This window comes from Rutilus rutilus (genome assembly GCF_951802725.1).
Source record: "Rutilus rutilus genome assembly, chromosome: 21".
In the NCBI taxonomy this organism is placed as follows: Eukaryota; Metazoa; Chordata; class Actinopteri; order Cypriniformes; family Leuciscidae; genus Rutilus; species Rutilus rutilus.
The window spans coordinates 10858347-10879829 of record NC_140226.1 but is presented as its reverse complement, the minus strand read 5'-3'; the positions used below and the strand labels follow the sequence as shown (position 1 = coordinate 10879829).

The 21483-nt window shown below is 37.8% G+C and overlaps 1 protein-coding gene across 2 annotated transcripts in view; it reads right to left on the bottom strand.

Annotated features, from left to right (window-relative positions):
• akap6 (A kinase (PRKA) anchor protein 6) overlaps positions 1-21483 on the bottom strand; it is a 164656-nt gene that overhangs the window by 57907 nt on the left and 85266 nt on the right. For both annotated transcript variants that reach the window (XM_084394075.1, XM_084394076.1), the window contains 2 exons: positions 6474-6607; positions 2371-2491 (listed from right to left, as the gene is read on the bottom strand). In XM_084394075.1, coding sequence (XP_084250201.1) covers positions 2371-2491; positions 6474-6607 — 255 coding nt within the window. The remainder of the gene's footprint in view (positions 1-2370; positions 2492-6473; positions 6608-21483) is intronic.

The window sequence follows — 21483 nt, the reverse complement described above, 5'->3', positions numbered from 1 at the left end:
GCTCTGCACTCTTTCTATTTCCCTCTCTCGTTCCTCTGAAATGAACTTTTTACTGAAATGTGTTAAAATGACAAAGTGAGTCTGGCTGGAGAAAGTGTGACATGATGACAGAGATTGAAATGGAAGACAATCTAATCGCCGACTCGCAGTATTGTAATATTAAGCCGTGGTTTTGCTAAATTGGTTTAAGAGAATCAAAAGTCAAGGCTCATTTGAAATATTACTGATAAACCTATAATTTAACATTTTGCATTATATGTTCAGAGTTCAAGATAAGAAAGAAAAAATTAAAATTATACATGATTTAGCAGACCATTTCTTATTCAAAGTGACTAACAGTAGGTTTAGCTACAGGGACTGACTCCCTGGAGAAAATTGTGGGTTAACACCAATTTTTCACGATGAAGCAATTTGTCCGTCCACAGTGAACCGCAAGCGACGTGAACAATCTCAGCCAATCAGATCATTTTTGATATGCGGAGGACTATTTTTGGTCCAATGAGTTTTAATGGTGGGTGGAGTAATTAAGCCTCTAAAAAATGCCTGACATGCCACAACTGTTAGAACATGGGATATTAGGAATCTTAACAAAATATTAATCAGCAAAAACTGTTTTGAGCATCAAATAAGCATATTAGAACGATGATTGTTCTGATCATGTGACACTGAAAACTGAAGTAATGGCTGCTGAAAATTCAGCTTCATCACAGGAATAAAAAATTAAAAGGTAATATATTCAAATAGAAAAGTTTATATTATTTCACAATATTGCTGTTTTGATCAAATAAATGCAGCCTTGATGAGCATAAGAGAACTCTTTCACAAACATTTAACTACTCCAAACTGACCGGTAGTGTGCAACCATTGGGTTACCAGCCTGGATCTTTAACCATGAGCCACCTCATCCCACTTGCCATTTCCCAGGGATATCACCCAAAAACGACCTTTTACTCACCAAACCAGTGTGACTTACTTTCTTCTGTTGAACACAAGTTTTATTTTACTTTTTTTGACATGATCTTAAAATGGGCAATGCAGTCCAAAAAAACTAAAACATAAAAGTACCATAAGTACTCCAATTTGTTCTTACCCATATCCAGACTATAGAATACAACTGTATTGCAATTTATCAATGTCAATCCAGATGCATCTCGTCTAGATGAGACCACTGAGCTGAATGCAAGCATAACTTCATTATTTTTAGGAAATACATGATACTTTCAAGTTATTTTTAAGGTGCTTTTTGTCATTTCTGCAGCTAGATATGCAAGGACGCAGTGTAAAAGTCTTGCCCGAGAGCACAATGGTGATAAGCCATGAAATTCCACCTCAAGGGTTTAAACCTTTGGGTTAACAGACCAGGGGCCAGATTTACTAAACAGGGCAATTTAGCGCGAGAGCGCAATTTAAAAAAAAGTTGAAAGTTCAGCGCGTGATCTACTATCGACACGCAAATTAAAGAACACAGACGCAGTCAGATCATTTCCATGATGACCAACGCAATCCACCAGGTAGCATCTGGTTTAAGATGTGCTTTTTTTGGACGGTAAATAATGCCGTAAACACCAGTAAGCGTAAATCACTTTGTATGATTCATTTAAATACTCTCCTCCCATTCATTTTGTGTCTGAAAGGGAAACTCCTACAAATGCATATGCAATAAGGTCAGCCACAGAAATAACCCTGTCCATGCCTTTTCAGCGCTAATTTTTCACTAGGTGTCTTTAGTAAACCCTGACAGTAGTTTTTTAACGGAAAAAGAGGGTTTGCACTCGCGCAAGATGTAAGTAAATCTGGCCCAGTTGTTAACAAGTGAGACACCTCACCCCACTCGCCATTTTTTCCCAAATTAGGAATAGTTCACCCACTTATCATTTACACGTTGTCCCAATTCAATATGACTTACTTTCTTCTGTTGAACAGTTATTTTGCTCAACATAATCTTCCTTATATTGTGAAATTAAGTTCCAAAAAAAAAAAACCTACCATAAGTACTTCATACTTGATGCAACACATTCTGATGAGAGTTTCATTTAAGATTTTTACTTAACTTTTGTTCTGTTTCTGACATGGAGTAGTTAGAAGACTTTGCAATCTTCTGTAAAAAGTACATTTATGATATTTTTAACGTGCCGTTTGTCAAGCTTGACAGACCTAGTTAAAAAAGAGCACTCAGGACATTCTGCCAAATATCTTCCTTTGTCCCCCACGGAAGAACGACAGTCATATGGGTCTGGAATAACATTCCATTAAATAATGATCTATTCCTCAATTCAAGACCAGCATCATGTAGTGCATAGCACATACCATATATATCAAGTCATCGAGTCGACTGTAGTTAGCAACTTTAAAAGCAAAAGACCCGCTTACCTTATACAGGTGATGCTGCTGTTCCTCTGACATCATCAGGTCATGGCTGTCCGTCACTATGGATTCCATGTCCATCAGCCAATCCCAGAGCTCCTGGTACTCTGCCTCAAACTCTGATAGGCTGGATTGAAAAGAAGAAATATGAGAAGGGCAGAAAGAAGTTCACAGCTTCACCAGCTCAGGTGAGGTCTGGAGAGACGGTGTACAGACATATTTTACTGGGTGAATATTTGACAAGCAGAGGTAATTACACTAGCCCGTTAGCGCGCGGTGCACCGAGGCGCAGTGCGTCGTGGGTATGTGAAGTGTGAAAAGAGTCCGGGAGCACAAGGGATCTTTAACCTGCGCTCTGAGTGACGGCTCGTGAGGCAGAGCGTCTTAATTAAACATGACTTCACCTCCCTCATGCTCAACGCTGCCGTCAGCTCAATGGTGAAGCGCATTAAATGTTTTTTAACAGCACTAGGATGACTGTATGCGCATACGTTTACACTGCAGCCGCACGCTCATTACAGAACATCAACACACATGCACAAACAAACATATTAGCGTCTGAGCTTTGCTTAGATTTGCGCCTCAGCAGGAGGCCCGCATGTTTAGAAACATTAGTCGGAAAATTGTTTGGAATTTGCACAGCTTTCGAGCGCTTTGACAGTTCTGTCAAACTAGCACCATTTCCCCCCTCTCGCTTTCACAAGCGCTCCTGTTGTCGCTGAAGAAGAAAAACTATGAATGAGATTACACAAATAACGATCAAACAAGGGCGCGAGAGAAAAATCAACATTTCTGTTTTATTTCAATTCAGAGCAGGCACAAAAGAAACAGGAAAGCGCTATCGAATGCTAGCACGTATGAAATTTCAACAGGGATAGTGCTGCAAATTAGCATTTCCAAGCAGGCGCTGATTAAACAAAAAGACATTGGGGAGCATGTGAAAATTTGAGCCGTGTTTGTACGCAAGACATTGATCAGAACAAAACGGCAAGGACAGCAAATTAGAAACAGTCAGACGTGTGCGGCGGAAGTGTGAAGACTCCCTCAGGCGCTGCGTTCTTCGACTGATATTAAAACTCAATATGCTGTTTGTGAGTTAAACAGCATCTTTCTGTATTCTTGCATACCGTATTGTTTTTCGCACTCTTTTTTTTTTCTCACACTAACATAAATCTAAATGCTTGTAAAACAAGCTCTCGGGGCATCCAAACAACATTAACAACAAATAACGAAAAACAAGTAGAAAAAAAAAAAAAAATGCAAGATCCATTTAGCAAACGTGCATCATGGGATATTGTTCTGTCAGCATCATTTTCTCCTGCTCGCTTTGGTTTGTGAGCAGAATGATTGTACGTCCTTTCCTCTAAAACAAGAACTCATTTGAAGATTGAAACCTGCACTTGGGTGAATCTCACAAAAACGGGTAACCCCGTAATCAAAAGAAACAAACTATATTTTATGGAAAAAAAAAATTAAGCTTAGTAATACTATTTTCATAATGCACATTTTCCTCCCACATTCTCATTACTGTAATTAATCTTGAAATTTAACTTTAACCTTTCCCATTATTATCATCAGTTATTGTAATTTCTTTAATACGTATGTGTAAGTTATAGTATAAATTGTTAATTATATCATAAAATAAAACATTTGTATTATATACACATTTTTATATTATATAGTACTAAATATCATGTCTGTGCATTGTATGTAATATAAAACAAAATAGATAGATAGATAGATAGATAGATAGATAGATAGATAGATAGATAGATAGATAGATAGATAGATAGATAGATAGATAGATAGATAGATAGATAGATAGATAGATAGTAATAAAAGTAGGGGCATAAAATGTGCATGCAAATAATGCCCCAATGCAAACTATTTTTATGTCATAAATAAGCTTTACTTTCAATTTAAGTACATATAAAGATACAATTAAGCTTTTAATATGCTATTGTACTCCAAAACTCCAATGTTTTTCTCTTCTGAGGAAAATGTTGACTAACCTTGCATTTCCACAAAATGCTCTCCAGATCAGAACGTTCCTTTCCTCTAATACCCTTTCTTCTGACTAGCAATAGCAACTAGCAAATCAAAGTTTACAGCTGCAAAGCCAACTAAAGGCTATTGGGTTTTAAAAAAGGGATAAGGATTTCAATATGTACAAATTATTTATTAGTTATAGTGCTATTTAAAAAAAAACCCTTCTCATTCTGTCTAAGCAAAATACAATGTCTCATTCCTTTCTATTGCTTTTTTGAAACGGTTTTGTGAGATTCATCCACCTGTTCTTCAGATCTCGCTCTGCTCATGGAGCGATTTAGTTGACACGCATTAGTCGTTAGCCACTTGAAACCGACTCCTCCGGGTCAGCGTAGCACTGACACTCCTGTGAGACAGAAATGGATGCCTCTCCATCTTTCTTTCTTTTCAAATCCGTTTAACGTCAACGTGCCCCCCACTCAGCACTGCCGCCACCTTTCTAAGAGGGGGGAGGTGGTCTAATTCATCACAGTTCACCCTGAGCCTCACAGGGAAAGGTTGGCCGGCTGTATTGACACCCCTCACATCTCATACGAAGTGACAGTTTTATAGAAAGAGCACTTTAATTTATGGTGCTAATCCCTGGCGCCTAATGCGGGGACTCAACATCTCCTTTTCACCGCTGTCTGTTGTGTTTCTCTTCTGGAGAGGGCTTTTGATTTCTGAATGGCAGGCGTCCAGTTTCTATCAGGTGCGAGGGGATGCTGGGAGACGCGGCGGTGGGCGGCAGCCCTTGATGAGGCCGCCGAGCTGGAGAGAGGCACCGGAGGCCATCGAATTCGACAGCGCCTCCCTTAAGACATGTTTCCATGTAAAGGTAAGGGCCAAAGAGTCAAAACAATGAATCCTTGAGCAGGCAGCTCATCATTAAAATTCAAAGGATCATTATGGGTTTTTTACTGCAAAATAAATCATTACGACGAGAAGCTTAAAAGGATTAAAACGATGTTTGATTCAAAGCCAAGGCAAGAAGTCCGGTCCGGACACTGCGGTTAACGCTCAGGACTTTACTGGATCAGGAGAGAGAGAGAGACAGAGAGAGAGACAGAGAGAGGGGATAGAGGACTAATGGACCACAAATAAAAGGATTAGTCATTTTAGGAGAGAAAAAAACGATAATGCAAGTCTGTAATCACAACCATTAAGTGGCATTAGAGAAAGGTTGCATCAAGTCCTTAAAATAAACCTAATCTGGTATATTGATAAAAGGAAAGTTTTTTTTTTTTAAACAAAAGAAAATGAAAAAAACATTCGTTATTGGTTTAAGTTATTGGTGTTCTGATCATAATACTCACGGAAACTCTTAAAAGAAGGATTTGCAACGCTTTACACAAGAAAACAACATGCGTCACACACAATTAAAATTATGGCTCCAAAGGGCATAGAAAACTTGGCTTCCAAAAAAGTAATACTGATGAAAGTAGTTACTGATGAAAATGTCATTAAAAATATTGCAAAGCATACACAATAATTCCAATATTTCAATCAAAAAGTACTGCTAACAAAACTAAAAATAATGCACTAACAAATGGCTTTGGAGGAAAGAAGTAAAAATGTGAAACTCACATTGTGAACGTACAATAATACAATAATAATACAATCAATAATTTTATATTTAATAATGCATATATTTTTTTTTTTTAAAGTTTGGTCTAATACAATTTGACCAAGCGTTTTTATCTTATTGCACATTTTTGTCAGCTAAATGTCGTTATTTTTTATTCGTAAAAATATATCACATGACGAAATTTAAAGGACATTTTCATCATCAAACGCTAAAGCATTAGACTATATGTTTACCTGCTCTCAAATGATTTAAAAATGACGACGAATGACAAAACAATATAATACATGCACGATTTCAGCATTTAATGCATTAATAATCAGTTCCTAACTTTGTCTGCTTGAATTGATTTTTTCACTGAGCTAGTCACGGTGCATTCTGGGATTGCATTCTCCATGTAGGATACATGTAATGCTGCTTTAGAATATGACCAAAAAATTAGGCATCTCAATTAAGCTGCTCGCTAAATTTTGAGCAGTCACCTTTCTCATCGTACCTGTTGGACTTGGACATCAGGGTGAAGTCGACACTTCTGCTGTTGGAGCAGTACTGTTGGTTCTTCAGTTTCACTGTCATCTGATCCAGAACATCTTTCTGAGCCTCCCGGTAGCTCTGTTGGACCTCCGCTTGCTGACACCAAAACAAAGGGAGAGAAAGAATAGATATAATCTCAGCAACCTCTATGAAAACAATTACCTCAATGTCATTGATCCAACTTCAAGAAGTATTAAAAAACAATAAACTATTAGAACTTGCTAAACTATTAAACTAATTCAGACAGCATTTAGCCAAATCAATACGGCAGCAATAAAGAGAGATGCTTGAAACTGGCGTCCTTCCATATCAGAAAGGAGCGTGTTGGTTTTCAGCAGTGATTAGGAAGCACTTGTACATGCTTTTCAAATCAGATGGAAAAAATATGTATTTCTCCTCGGTGCTTGAGAAAATTGGCTACATTGGCTTGACGGAGATCAGTTATTGTGCAAAATATGAGGCGAGCCAATAAAATCTCCAACAGACGGCTTTGATTTTTTGCTCATTTCTCAACACTTTATGAAGCGCGCCGGCTTCGCATTCTCCACCGAGTGCCCGACGCCTGCTCGGCAGATGCCTCTGGAAAGGTCAGACGATTCCATGAATGTAAACTGCTCCTCAATCAAAGCTACCCTTGATAATAAACAAGAAAATCAACAGAAAGATGTGTCGCTTTTTCATTCCATTTATTGGGCATGCATCAAACGCCGGGGCTCGGGCGCTTTGCTCATTTGGGAGGAATGAAATGAACCTAACTAGGAGCCCTAGAAAATTAGCGGCGCAAACGCGCCGACTTCTCCTCTCCCTCCTCGGAGGAATTTGCTTTCATTTGCCTTCATTTTTGATTCACTCGGCTGGCTCGCCGATGCCATGTCAGGATCCTAATTACTCAATCCCACCGGAGCGGCTTACACACACAATAATAACCGATGCCCACCTCCGACAAAAGCAATTTCTCCGAGCCACCTTGAGTCTAAGGACGGTTCGGCCCAGCACGCCACTTCGGTTTCGAGTCGAGGACATTGTAGTGATAGAGATTTGCCTCTCTTGTGGCTTGCAGGGCTGGTTATTGTGGGTAGCATGCATTTGCATTGATCTCACTCCCCCATTGCAAAACCCACCAGAATTACCCATCTGTATTAAAAACACAGAGCTGAAATGTATTAGTAATCTATAAATGCATACGTCTGAGCTTGTGGAAGATGTGGCTCCCATGGGTGAATATGAAAAACATCAATATCATGCACATAAACCTACATTCATCAGCCATCCATGCAGCACTTGAAGGAGAAATCGGGCTATTGATGAGTGCGTCTCCTCGTGCCATAACGTACGCAGAGCCTGTTCCCACAATGCAAAGCAATCAGTGTCTGAGATAAAAGCTAAGCTTTCATAATCTCAAGGCAGACAATGTCAACCAAAGAAAAACACATGTAAGCCTCTGACTTAAAAGCAAAGTGTTGCTTAATTAATTTTGCTATGGGCTGGAGTGTTCCACGTCGCCCACTGCGCTAACAGCCACTCTCGGCTTCCCGCACGACCTCTTTACGAACACGTAGCCTCCTGCCGAAGTGGTAAATAACCCCCCTGATCCTGCACACTACGGTTAGGCTGGATTTCCTGCTGCTCTCCCCCCTCCTGTCCCGTTTAAAGATATTCTTATTCAGATATGCAGACTGAAGGGATTTGAGTGTGAATCTCCCGTATTCTTATTTCAAACAGAATCATTCAAAAACCTCTTGCGCCGTCTCTCTCTCTCTCTCTCTCTCGCAGTCAAAAGAGGTCTTGCTTTAAACTGCTAATATGGCAGGAATCAATACAAATTCAATCATTTGATGAATGCTTACCGCCTTCCCTCGAGTGAAATCGAGACTAAGACGTCAGTAAAGTCTGCTGAATCCAGTCATTTTGGGCCCTTTTGTTTACACGCCTGTGTCAGTTCGACGTCTTCTGGGACGCACCATGCATTTCCACTGTCAATCATGAGCTGAAACTGTGTCCATCATCGCTTTCTGTATCATGTCAGCATAGGTGCACCTCACATTATCAATATATGTAATACAAACTAAACAGCTGGTAGTAGTTTTAAAGCAAATGTCAAAAAGACTATGTTGCCTTAAAGATCGGTAAGAGAGAATACTTTGTTGAAAATACCGATTGACACAAAATAATAAATATACTCTAGACTAAAACTTACAACACCGTTCAAAAAAATATTCAGCAAGGACAATTTAAATTGACAATTACCATGGTTTAACAATTACCATGGTTTCCACAAAAATATTAAGCAGCACAACTGTTTTCAACATTGATAACAATAAGAAATGTTTAATGTGACAATGAAGTGTAATGGCTACCTAAAAATGTAGCTTTGCAATCAAATAAATCAATTCAATTTCAAAATATATTCAAATAGAAAACACTTATTTTAAATTTTAATAATATTTCACAACTTTACTGGTTTTATTGTGTTTTTGATCTAATAAACGCAGCATAATTGAGAATAAAAGTCTTTTTTCCAAAAACATTAATTCTGCCATGACAACTCTCTGGAGATTGGTATGGTAATAGAGATTGGCACGGTAATGGATATGACAATGTTAATGTATTTGGTCTTGGCGGAATAGATCTGCTACGCTGTTGCTGCAGAGCAAGTACCGAGACTTGCTACTGCGAATACATTCACAGACATTGCTACCAATAAGTTAAAGACCTATCAGCCTGCACCATTCAGAGTTTCAAGCCACAACTATGTAACATATCTTACAAACTTACGAACAGTAGTGTATAGAATTAACCAAAGCTGCTGTGCATCACTCAATGTATGCAAATTTGAGTGCTCGCTCATCTGAAACTTGCCACCACAAAGCAAGAACAGTTGCCAAAGCGTTGCTAAGGTGTTGCTTACTGGATGAAGCCCCCCTCTCTATGATTATCCTCCAATTGCTTAGAAAAATAATACCACACTCTTCAGAATAAGATGCATGATATGAGGGGCCATTCATGTCTATAACACAAATGGGGCAATAAATATGAACAATCAAACAATAACTACAACAAACACCACTAAAAAAATCCTCTATTTAAAAAAACAAAACTGTATTGTACCAAAGAGAAATAATAATGAGAAAAAAAAAAAAAAAACATCAATAATAGTAAATTATTAAAGGCCCACCAGGCAAAGCATGAACAAACCTGACTGATTTGCCTTCGTAAGCTCGACAGGACTTCTAAAAATCTGCAGATTGTGTTTAAAAAACATGCACTGGAAGAAAACAAATCACAGACATGATCGTCCTTGAGCTTTGAGGCACATGTGTTTCACATCGAACAGGAGGGCGAAATTCATCGAGATCAAATATAATCCAAACAGAATTGAGTAACGCTCTTCTGTTGCTTCATTGCAATGGAAAAAACAGAGGGAGAGAGAGGGAGAGAGGGAGAGAGAGAGAGAGAGAGAGAGAGAGAGAGATGGGAAGACAAATCATGTGGCAGCAGGACCGAGTCTCATTGAAAGCAGCTGGAGAACGATATAAACTAACAAAGAGAAAAATGCAACTCTAGTGTGCAATACAGAAAAAAAACAAAAAAACAGGTGAACTGCTGGACAGGGGTCGATGGATACCTCCTAAATTCTACATTTAAGCTATGTGACAAAACACAGGGGTCTCTCATTTCTTTATCATCTGCTCTGAATGCGAGGAGCGTTGCGGCGAGATTGAAAACGGTGGGAAGTCTCCCGCCATCCCGGCCCCCCCAACGACCGGTGTTCAAAACAGCCAGAACATACATCGGCCTGTTTGAAATGTCTCCCATCAGGTTCATCCTGATGTTCAGAGGCAGCGTCGGAGGCGAGCGGGGCGCACACGCAGGCATGCTCGGAAAATAAATTCAGCCGAGAGTTGTGTGGGGTCGAGGCGGCCGCTGTAAATGGCAGAGGGTTCTATCAAAGCAGCTCATAAATTTACAAATACGCCAGCAAAGCTTTACCTTCACAAACTCTACACGTGGCTGGGGAAGGCAGTCATAGATTGTGTAAAAAAAAAAAGAAAACCAAATTCCCCAATTGTCATTTAAGAGGTTGTATTTCATTTGAGTGTTTTCAATTCCACAAGCAGGAAAAAGAATGTTCTGCTATTCCTGACAACTGGCTTTTTTCTTCTTCTGCGTCTTACTCCTCGGAAAAGTTACGACGGGAGATTATTTTTGAGGAGAGCGGGCCTCTGAGGAGCTGTAGAAGGCATGAAACTCATTTGGAAACTATTACTTTCAAATCACTAGTCATAAAGGCTGGATTTAATGTGTGGTGGGGTCTTCCGACATGAATCACGCAACTTTATGGCTCAAAATAATGGCGATTATACAGTGTTGTCAGACAGAAGTTGCTCTCGTTCATTCATGCTTATCTGTCTTTTGCAGCTAACCAGCTGCTGATACAACCACATTCATTTGCAGTTGTTTGACTGCTTGGTCAAATCAATTTGATTATGTATGCAATAAAAAACACAGGGGGGGGGCATATTTCTATGGCTATCTATACTGTCGCTGGAATAGATGCCACCGTAGGTGCGAGATAAATTGGTTGTGCTTTATCACACGAGCACTTGGCAACATACAAAATGTGGTACATTATTCAATTAAGATCCTTGAAGTTATGCTCTTCTAGATGTACGTAAATGCAAAGTACCTTTAAGGCAAGTCAGTTCACTCAGAGGCCAACTATAGAGCGCAACAGTCCACTTCAGGGAGCAAAATCCCACTGAGAAGGTTGTTAAGTGATGGTATATTTTTCTGGTATAAGGAAAAATAATAATAATAATATATTAAAAATCATAATCATGTTTAAAATAGAAATCGTGGTAAGTAACGGTATAAGTGATTGATTACACCCATGAAGTGTTGCAAATTACATAACCAACATGGTCTCCCTAAGTGCACATTATATTTCGAAAAAAAAAAAAGTTTATATTTGCACTATTGGTAAAAGGTTTTTAATCAATAATGTTTCTTCTGCTCACCAATGCATTTATTTGATCGTAAATACAGTAAAAAGAGTATTATTACTATAATTATACATGTTTTCTATTTTAATATATTTTAAAGTGTAATTTATTCAGTCTTTAGTGTCGCATGATCCCTTATAAACCATTCTAATATGTTGCTTTGCTGCTGAAGAAACATTTCTTATTATTTAAAAGCTGTGTGATACTTTTTCAGGATTCTCTGATGAATAGAAAGTTAAAAAAACAGGCATTTATTTTAAATAGAACTCGTTTGCAACATAATAAATGTCTTTACTGGCAATTTTTGATCAATTGAATGCATCTTTGCTGAAAAACAGTATTCATTTCTTAATGACCCCAAACGGTAGTCGTTAATCAATGACTATGAATAGTATGATATTGTATCATAATTTTTTATTCGATTATAAAATTTGCAGTGCTTCATGGTTTTTACCTTTGTCGTTTTTCCTGAATCTTCATATAGTACGTTGCTTCAAAGGTTGTGATTCATATCGGAGCTTGATGGTTTGGTTCAATGGCTTAGAATATTTTGAAATGCCAATGGAGAGAATAAATTGGAAAAATACTTCCGAGACTAAGACAGCTGGAAAACTGAGCGGTCACTGTTATGCTCTATTTTCCAGCTATACAAATACTTCAACTATTCAAATGGAGAAGAAGAAAAAAAATCTAAAACGGTTTTTCAAGGTTACATTTCAAATCAGCAATAAAATTAATTTAACAAATTTAACAGTTCAAAAACAGCCTCAAACATAAAGGCGATTGGCTCTTTTACCTAAAAGACAGGACTTCCAATCCTACAGCCACAATACTGAGCACTCCACTTTCACCCATTCATCTTTGTATGAGTGGTCGGTCTCGATCTCAGTTCGCCCTTCTAGACATGCCCATATCGCACTGCCAATGGTCAGTGTCACTCATGCCGCTGAAAATGAATGATTTCTGCTCGCAGTAAATCACTGTACAGGTATGTGTGAACGCCCCTGTATACTGTCTCTGGTAAATGTCAAATTTCTCCTAATGCACCATCATTTCTTAAGACAGCATTTTAAATATCTATTTTAAAAAAAGCTCTCACTCTAAATCTAATTGATGAGGTCAGGATAAATTTTTAATTGGTAATAAGGGATGACTTACATTTAGCTTAAAGCAAAACAACGCCTTTGACCTTGACAGGAAAGTGTGCGTTTGTCCCAGAGGAACACACCAGGCCTTTACCTGCATATGTTGCCGTCTCTTTAAGAAATATCTTAGGCAGTTTGAAAGCTTTAGCTCCTGCAACATTTATCAGGGCGTGAAATTAGCAATTGCTAGGAGCCAAATTGCTGCTTCTTATTTAATGTTGTTGCTGAAAGGTGACATTTAATCGCTGATCCTTGATTCCATGAAGTCTAAGCACCCCAAGACACAAGCAGGAAAAGGCGCGGGGGTCTGAAACAATGTTCACGTTATGGATTAGTCAGGCAGGGGGTCGTATTGATCGAGTGATCATTTTCAATCTAATAGAGACCATCTTCGCTTTAATATGGTCTTGCTTTGCTTTAGCTTTCTCATGCATGCCAAGCAATCGCACCAGGTGTGTGTCAAGAATGTCAAAGTCGATGCGACCATCGTGGACGGGTGATGGGAAACATCTGGGTCATTATACAAAAACAGGTTTGTGTCCCTCTGTCCCCCCCCATGTCTGTTATTATAGGCATTTCACATCAGAAAAATCCAATCCATCTTTGCCTGCTTCTTGCTGTATTAGCAAATTCGTAATGTTAAAAATCGAAACAATTGTCGAATAAAACTGTAAAATGGACAACTTTGTTACCATCAAGCATAATTATAGCTGTCCATAAAATATATAAAAGTCACACTTCAGCAATCTCTTTGCATTATGTAATACAATTTCAAACTAAGTTCTAGGGATGCATGATATATCAACCATCATATCAGTATCGGCCGATATATGATCATATTTTACGTTATTGTTATCGGCCCGATAAGAAAATTTGGCCGATATGTTAAAGCTGATAAATAATGGATTTCCTTCAGTTGAGAGACTCCAGATTCGCACTGTTCGCCATGATGATTTTGAATTGCTTGGAATATGATTGAAATCACTTCAAAAATGGAAAATACAGTTTAGTGCAACATGAACAGCACAAGTCTGTCAAATTGGCTACATAAAATTATAGTGAGAACATCATTATAATTGTGTGCTTGGGTCATGGCTTTTAATGGTGAGACTTTTGTTTTTGTAATCAGGCTCTCAAAATGTATATAAAAATTGGATTTAGATTTATCGGTCAATTATCAACTTTTATATTATATTATATTATAATTATTGGTTATCGGTAGGCTATCTGCCAAATTTTTCATATCGGTGCAAGTGCCATTTATTTTATAAGAAATATATTACAAGCAAAATTTTCCAAAAAAAAGAAAGTTGGTTAGTTTACAGCGCTCACTGCTACACAAGTTCATTAAAAGTCAATGCAAAAATGATGAAGTGAAGTTAGAAAATGTCAGCATTTTTAAGTGCGACTCAAACATCTATTAAAATATATTCATTTGGATTCACATTGCATTATTTACACTTTATTGACCCATTATTAATCTGACACAATGTTTAAAATATTGTAAACATTTACTTCACCTTCACTCAAAAAAAAATCACCATTTCAAAATGGAAAAGGCAGCTGTTTTAGAGAATAACCCGTTTAATAGACTGAGCATCACAGATAACACACGCTTACAAATACGACTATAATCAAAATATGCCAGTCCTCTCTGCAAATGCAGCTTTCAAATGAAAGGAGAAGACAAAAAAAAAGTGTGCGTTTAGTTTGACTACTTCAGTGCGACCTGCTTCAAAAATCCCCTGACTTCAATTCCTCGCCGCTTTTCAACAAAGCGAGACGGCATGCATCAACCGGCTTAGATGAAGATATTTTGAAAACTGAGCCAAGCGCTTCGGGCAGGTGTTACATGAGAATCCATTAATATAGGTAATTAACATTAGCCACCATTTTAATTAACATGCAAACTAATTAGGAAATAATTAAGTAACATAAAAAAAAATCTGATCTTCAATTGAAATCGGAAGGAGACGGTATTGCGGCTACCTTGAAGAGGTTTCTTTTGAGGTTTGGGGAGCAGAAATGAGCTTTTTTAGGGGGGGAGATATCGAGATGAAAGCAGGTTGTTTGTCAAAGTGGATTGTGGTCAAATGAAACTACAAACCTCCAGTAAATCAGACTGATATCTAGAGGATAGATTGAACTCTACTGGCCACTCTGAGCTGAACAGACTGAACTCAAACACTGTGTCAGTGTATTGAAGTCGTCAGAGCCACTGCCTGCAGGTCTGCTTGTGTGTGTGTGTGTGTGTGTGAGAGATACTACATTCTGTCAAAAGCCTCATGTATTAGCAAGAACTAATCCACATTTACAGAAAAAGGGGTTAATTATTATACCTTGTTTTACCCAAGTACGACATGTTCATGGATCATCATTCTTTATTAGTCCTTAAAAAATCATTCACCAATTAAAAAAAACATGTAATTATAGAAGTAGAGGTATGGTCCGGGTTCAAGTAGAATTAGCACATACCAACACTTACATTAAAAGTATTATATTACTTAATTTAAAATATCTGTTTTCTATTTTAATATATTTCAAAATGTTATAAACGGATCAAAATCTGCTAAGGGGTAATAATGGAACAACAGTTTTAAAAAGTGATTTTTCTCTATTATTTACAGCAGGACTTGCATTTTTATGGGTTTAAATAAAAGATTTTTGTTTTAAGAGAAAATAAAAACAACTTTGTGCATCAAAACCACTCCTTTCCTGATAAAAAATTAACTTTATTTTCAAAAGTCTTCTTCAAAAGTTTTTTTTTACGCCACGAAATAAACTTCATTCCATAAAGTAACTATTATGAACTACGCAAAAGCATAAAATTAAAATTACCCAAAAATCAAACATAGTTCACCCCTTACGCACATTACCAGGTCTGTCAGAAACTTACGCTGGCTGCCGGCTGGAATATCAGAACTAAATATATGGACAGACTCATGGGCATCAATCACTTCACTGAATATTTGCTGGACAAGAAATAAATAATAGTCACCATACGACCCATCTTCTTTCAAATCCACATCATTTGAACATCACGACATCGATGTCTGACAAAAAATAACACACACAAAACATGGTAGTAATTACGAGGAACAGAGTTGCACGCATTTCCTGAGAGAGAGAGAATTATTATTAGAGACTATAATTTCTATAATTTTATAGAAACTCTCTGCACATCCCTATATTCATTGGATTGATTTTAATAACTTTATTGTACTTGAAGGTGCACCAAACACTAGGAAAATACGAGTATCGGATTGAGACTCAATATTCAAAGACTCGGATCGGGGGCACAAAAAACTTGATCGTGACAAGTTCTTCTTGGCAATCACAGAAGGAAATTGATTTTAGTAATAAGACAAAGAAAGCAATTGCAAAAATCGATGCATAAAGCCGGAGCATAATGTACAGAGCCAAGTTTACTATTTCATTAACAGTAGGACAAAAACTCCAAAAAGCATTCCCTATGACAAATGCTCCACACCATTATATGCACATTTCAGGTAAGTGCTGCAGGCCAAGTTAAATTCCATTTCTCTGCCCCATTGTATCTCTATTTATTATTTGTTGTATTTGTTCCAGATGGTGAAGGAAGGGCTGCTGAGAGACTATTGTTCCTCTGGCCCCAGAGAACTGGGTCTGAAATAAACTCCATCACGCAAATCCCAGCGCCACCTCCACACGCTAAAAGCTTCTGCCTCCACACACACACACACACACACACACACACACACACACACACACACAGTGACAGCCTGGATACTGAACTTCACACTTTAAAGCTCAAAAGACAAAACACATTCCAGTTTAGTTTCTACGTTATGTCATATACCTGCATCGCTGCGAAAGTTTCCATGTTGGAAGTCTGACTGAAAGATTATAAAATTCGGACTTTCCAAGACTTCATCAAACGCGCAAATATTATTATCCTAAAATTTACCATGTTAACCGCAATGTCTTCCAACATGCCAAAGGGTTCTATTTCCCCCTATATTTTGTCTTTAAGATTTTATCAAAAGACAATAAACAAAGATATTTTATTTTATCTGAATATATTAATTACAAATATTTATATATAAATATCTATGTAAAATACATAGATATTTTTATTTACGTACATTTTATTCATTTATGTAAATCAGTGGGGAGGCTGAATAAGGCACTGACCCACTCAGATTGACGGCTGGTCCACCTAATGAAATGAGACCCAAAATAATTCTTTGTGGGAAAGGAGAAAAAACAAATCACGCATGACGACAATAATCGCTCGAATACATGAATTTAGCGGATGTCACTCCAAAAACTTTGCAGCATGCATGTGGCTGCTGGTCAAGCATGAAAAACAAAAGATTTATTCAAATTATGAATTGATTATATATCTCCTAGATAGCGTGTAAAGACAGCTCCGTTTATAATCACTAAAAATCTGTCACTCATCTCAGTTCATCGCAATGGCGCAATCTTACGAAGTTCCATTATAATCAATGAAGCCGTTTACACTGCGCATTGAATCTCTTATTTACAAAATGTCTACACTTTGTTATAATGCGAGGATTTGCGAGCGTGCAGAACCCAGCACTAACTCCGGCTCTGAGCGGTGGGGGGATTCTAACTTAAAGGTATAGTGGAGGATCTTTCCGAATTTTAGATAAGACCCGCCCTCTCCACTTTTTGAATAAGTTTGATTGATTCACCAGAATGATTGACAATTAGGAGGACCAATAGTATAGGTGATCCACCCGGAAGTAAAAAATCCTCCGCTATACCTTTAAACACATCTGATTGGCCATTGCATTCAAGAAATCAAAAGTCATGTCTGTGATTGGCTAAATTGCCCAACGCTGCAAAAACACACAGTTAATATAAACTTTTGACGCTCTCCAAAGCGCAAACACAGATGCGCACTGGATCGTTCGCCAAATTGCCAATATGCTTTTATTATGGAGAAAACTGATCCAAGAACAGCAGTTATGAGCAGCTTTTCCCTCTAAAACCAATCAGAAGCATCAACAGGCAGTGGTTTGATTTATAGATTTTTATAGATATTTTTTATATACATATTTTTATTGATTTATTCGAATACATATTGAGCTAACATAAAATACGCACGTGCATATTATATTTAATATAAATGTAATAACATATACAATACACACATACATATTATATTAAATAGAAATGTAATATTATATACAGTATATCCAGTATATATATACACACACACACATACTGTACCACTGAGACCCAGTATGCTAAGATCACCTTGATCTTCAGTGTGTTTTGGGTGTGTGTGGAGCAGAAGGTACGAGTCAAGCGACGTGCAGACGGACAGAGAGGGGTTAATACGGCGAGGAGAATCTCAAGTTGAGCTCTGGCAGCTGCTAAACGGCTCTGACACCTCACCAGCGTTCTCATTCCAACCAGTAAGCCACCTTCAAAGTTGCTGTCAGGTAAATGACCTTGTATTTCATTAACTGATAATTAAATGGATTTATTCCACTAACGGTTTTAATTAAAATGCTAGAAATATTGATTACCCCTATCATCTCTTCTCCCCCCAGATGAAAAAAGGTTGGAGAACTGTTTATTTAGAGAGGGGAGAGAATTAAATTAGATTGAATCTCTGAGAGACTTAAATAAGGCTTCTTACTTTTTTCTGCTGTCCAAGCAGAAAAAAAAGGGCCTTCACTTTTTTTGATGTTTGATGTAATTATTTTGAAATCCATTTTTGCTTACCTTAATATTTAATTAAAATATCATTTCAAAATATAATTAAATCTTCCAGTTTAATACGAAAGGCAAAGCGTCTATCAAATATTGAAGGCTGCCAGTGAGCGCTGAGATGTTCGTCTCGCTGCGCGCGAGGTAAAGCGAGCATAGTAACGAACGCCAGTAGTACGAAATGAGTTCTAGTTCATCCGGAGCGATGGGGCGGAACCGTGCTATTGTTCTAATGCATATTGGCTGTTGTCCCGAAGCCTCTGTCATCAGAGCTCAAAGATATTGCAGATACCGCTGCTACAGGGTCTCCTCGGCTGCTGATGGACAAACTAATTACGCATGAAATCAAATATGATTTGTTGAAGAGGTTCATGAAAAAAAAAAAAAAAAAACGCAATCTCTATAACGGTGCTCTGACACCTCAAGTCCTTAACTGTGCGCACTAATGCAGCACAAGGACGCCGGGACTTATGGGTAATAGGATCAAATCAGATGGGGCAAATGAGAGATTTGACATTTGAACGGAAAATATTTGACATGATCTGTGATTGCTAAGGATGCAAGAAATAGTTCACCCAAAAAAAAAAAAAAAAAAACCTCCCCTTATGTCGTTCCAAACCTGAATGACTTTAATTCTCTTTCTGTGTAACAAAAAGAGAAGGAAGAGGCAAAAAATACACCATAAAGGGATTGTCCATGCACTATATTCCAAGTCTTCTGAAGTTGTTTTTCCATAGAAAATTTCCCCTCCATTACAGTTACCAAATATCATTCATGTTTGAATACTTAGCAAAATAGAACACAAAGCAAACAAAAAAATACGAAATGGCCCATCAAGATGTGTCTCACCAGGTTTGGCATCAATGACAATCAATCACAAGACCCACTATAACCAACAAAACGCTGTTGCATGGACTTATTTTATGGTGCTTTTTGTCCTTTTTTGGAATTTGTCAAGATGAAAAAGGGCATTTTCCTGAACGTCTCCTTTTGTGTTCCACAGAAAGAAGGAAAGAAAGAAGTCATATGAATTTGGAACAACATAACAGTGAGGTAAACAATGCCAAAATGTCCATATTTCTATTTTTGAACGTTGCAACGAAGAATCAAATTAGTTTTCTGACCGTAACCCATGAAATCAGGAGTTTTCTCCTAAAACAAGAAAATTAAATCAGTCATGCTCACTTATTTACTTCACGGGTAGTGTGCAAACGTTAACGCGTTGGGGGGGGATTATCAGTAATCAAGGTATTTGGGGTAATTCGCAACAATTAAGTGCAATTTAAATTCAGCCGTGTGATAGATAGAAAAGTGTTTTTGTTGAAGAGAAAGTGTGGCTGATAAGTGGCGTTTAAGATTCAAGGTGGCTGCCTTACGCATAAACAGATGTAGAAAGCTGACAACAGAGGAAAAGAGGAAAGAAAGAGACTGTAAAAGGGTTACAAAAGACAGAGAAGTGACTGAGGAACCAGACAACTAGTGAGAGTGACATGAATGGCAATTGTTTAGAGTGGCAAACCCTGGATAACGTACTACAAAACATCGGATACTTCGTATTTTTACTGAATTTGTATTATAATACTGTTAGGAACAGAAAAACAACAACATAATTTCATCAAATAGTTTCAGAGAGCGTAACGCAACATCACTCGCTGACTGCATACTATTTCACAGACTATTTTTTACTAATTAAAAAGTGAGTTAGAAATCCAATCAAAATGATTTGAGTGAGAAAAAATACAAGTAATTATGCACTATTGTTTTGAAATAGTTTTTTTTTATAAATAAATACTTTTATTCAGCCAAGATGCATTAAAGGGATACTTCACCGATTAGCATTAGGCTTTGTATCAGTAGAAACCCGGTAGTGTTTTCGAATGACTGTGCTTCCCTCCCTCATGTCCCCCTGAGACGAGAGATTTCTGTATTGTGTGTCTGGAAAAAAAACTCGTCATTTAGCGTCATCAGAGGCTTTTTTGGCTACAGCCAGTAGTAGGCGCTAGTTCCGCATGTTTTCAACCCGCCCATAGGGGGATCTCACGATAAAACGGCGTCTTTTCAGTTTCGAGTCGACTAGTAGCCTAGTTGTATCATTTCTTCCGACACTGCCCTCTGTAACCGGTAGGCGTGGCTTGGGAGTGGCCTCGTAGGGCAGCGAAGCAAGTGCATTCTGGGAGTTGTTGTCTTTCATCCACATGAGCCAAAAATACATTTTCTGGCTTTTCTCAGTCTAGAAGGCACCAACTTCTAAAATAATTTCACATTTCTACTACATAAATAACCCAATTTAAATACACATTCATCTTTCCAGCGGTGAAATATCCCTTTAAATTGATCAAAGGTGACAGTAAAGGGATTTATAATGTTACAAAAGATGTTTATTTCAAATATATACTTTCTATTCATTAAAGAATCCTGAAAAAAAAAAAAAAAAAAAAAAAAATCACAGTTTTCACAAAAATATTAAACCGCACAATTGTTTTCAACATTGATAATAAATGTTTATTGAGCAGCAAATCAGCATATTATGATGATTTCTGAAAGATCATGTGATACTGAAAAATTTGGCGTTGCTGACAGGGACACTTACTTTACTTACTGGAGTAGGATAAGTGTGTTCATTAATTATAAGGGGTACAACGGATCAGGCCCCACGGTTCGGCATGCATGTGATTCGCAGATTAACTGCTAAGTTTAACCATCACAGAGTGGAAAAAAATCGGGACTCGCTCACAGCCGCACACACCTGAAGCGCGCACACGCAGAGAGAGAGAGAGAGAGAGAGAGAGAGAGAGAGAGAGAGAGAGAGAGAGAGAGAGAGAGAGAGAGAGAGAGAGAGAGAGAGAGAGAGAGAGAGAGAGAGAGAGAGATGCACGTTTCAGACAGCGCTCCAACACCGATTTGATTTCATGTTTACTTGCGCTTGAATGGACACATACACACAAAATTATGTCAAAATAACCATCTCGGCAAGTATTCTCTCGGTTATGTCACAAGTGAACAGTTAAGAAAGATACCGGATGTGTGTCAGTATATTTGGTCTGCGCATTCGGTCTTAAAGTGACAGCAGCCTAATATTCCTGCTGTTGTCTGTGTC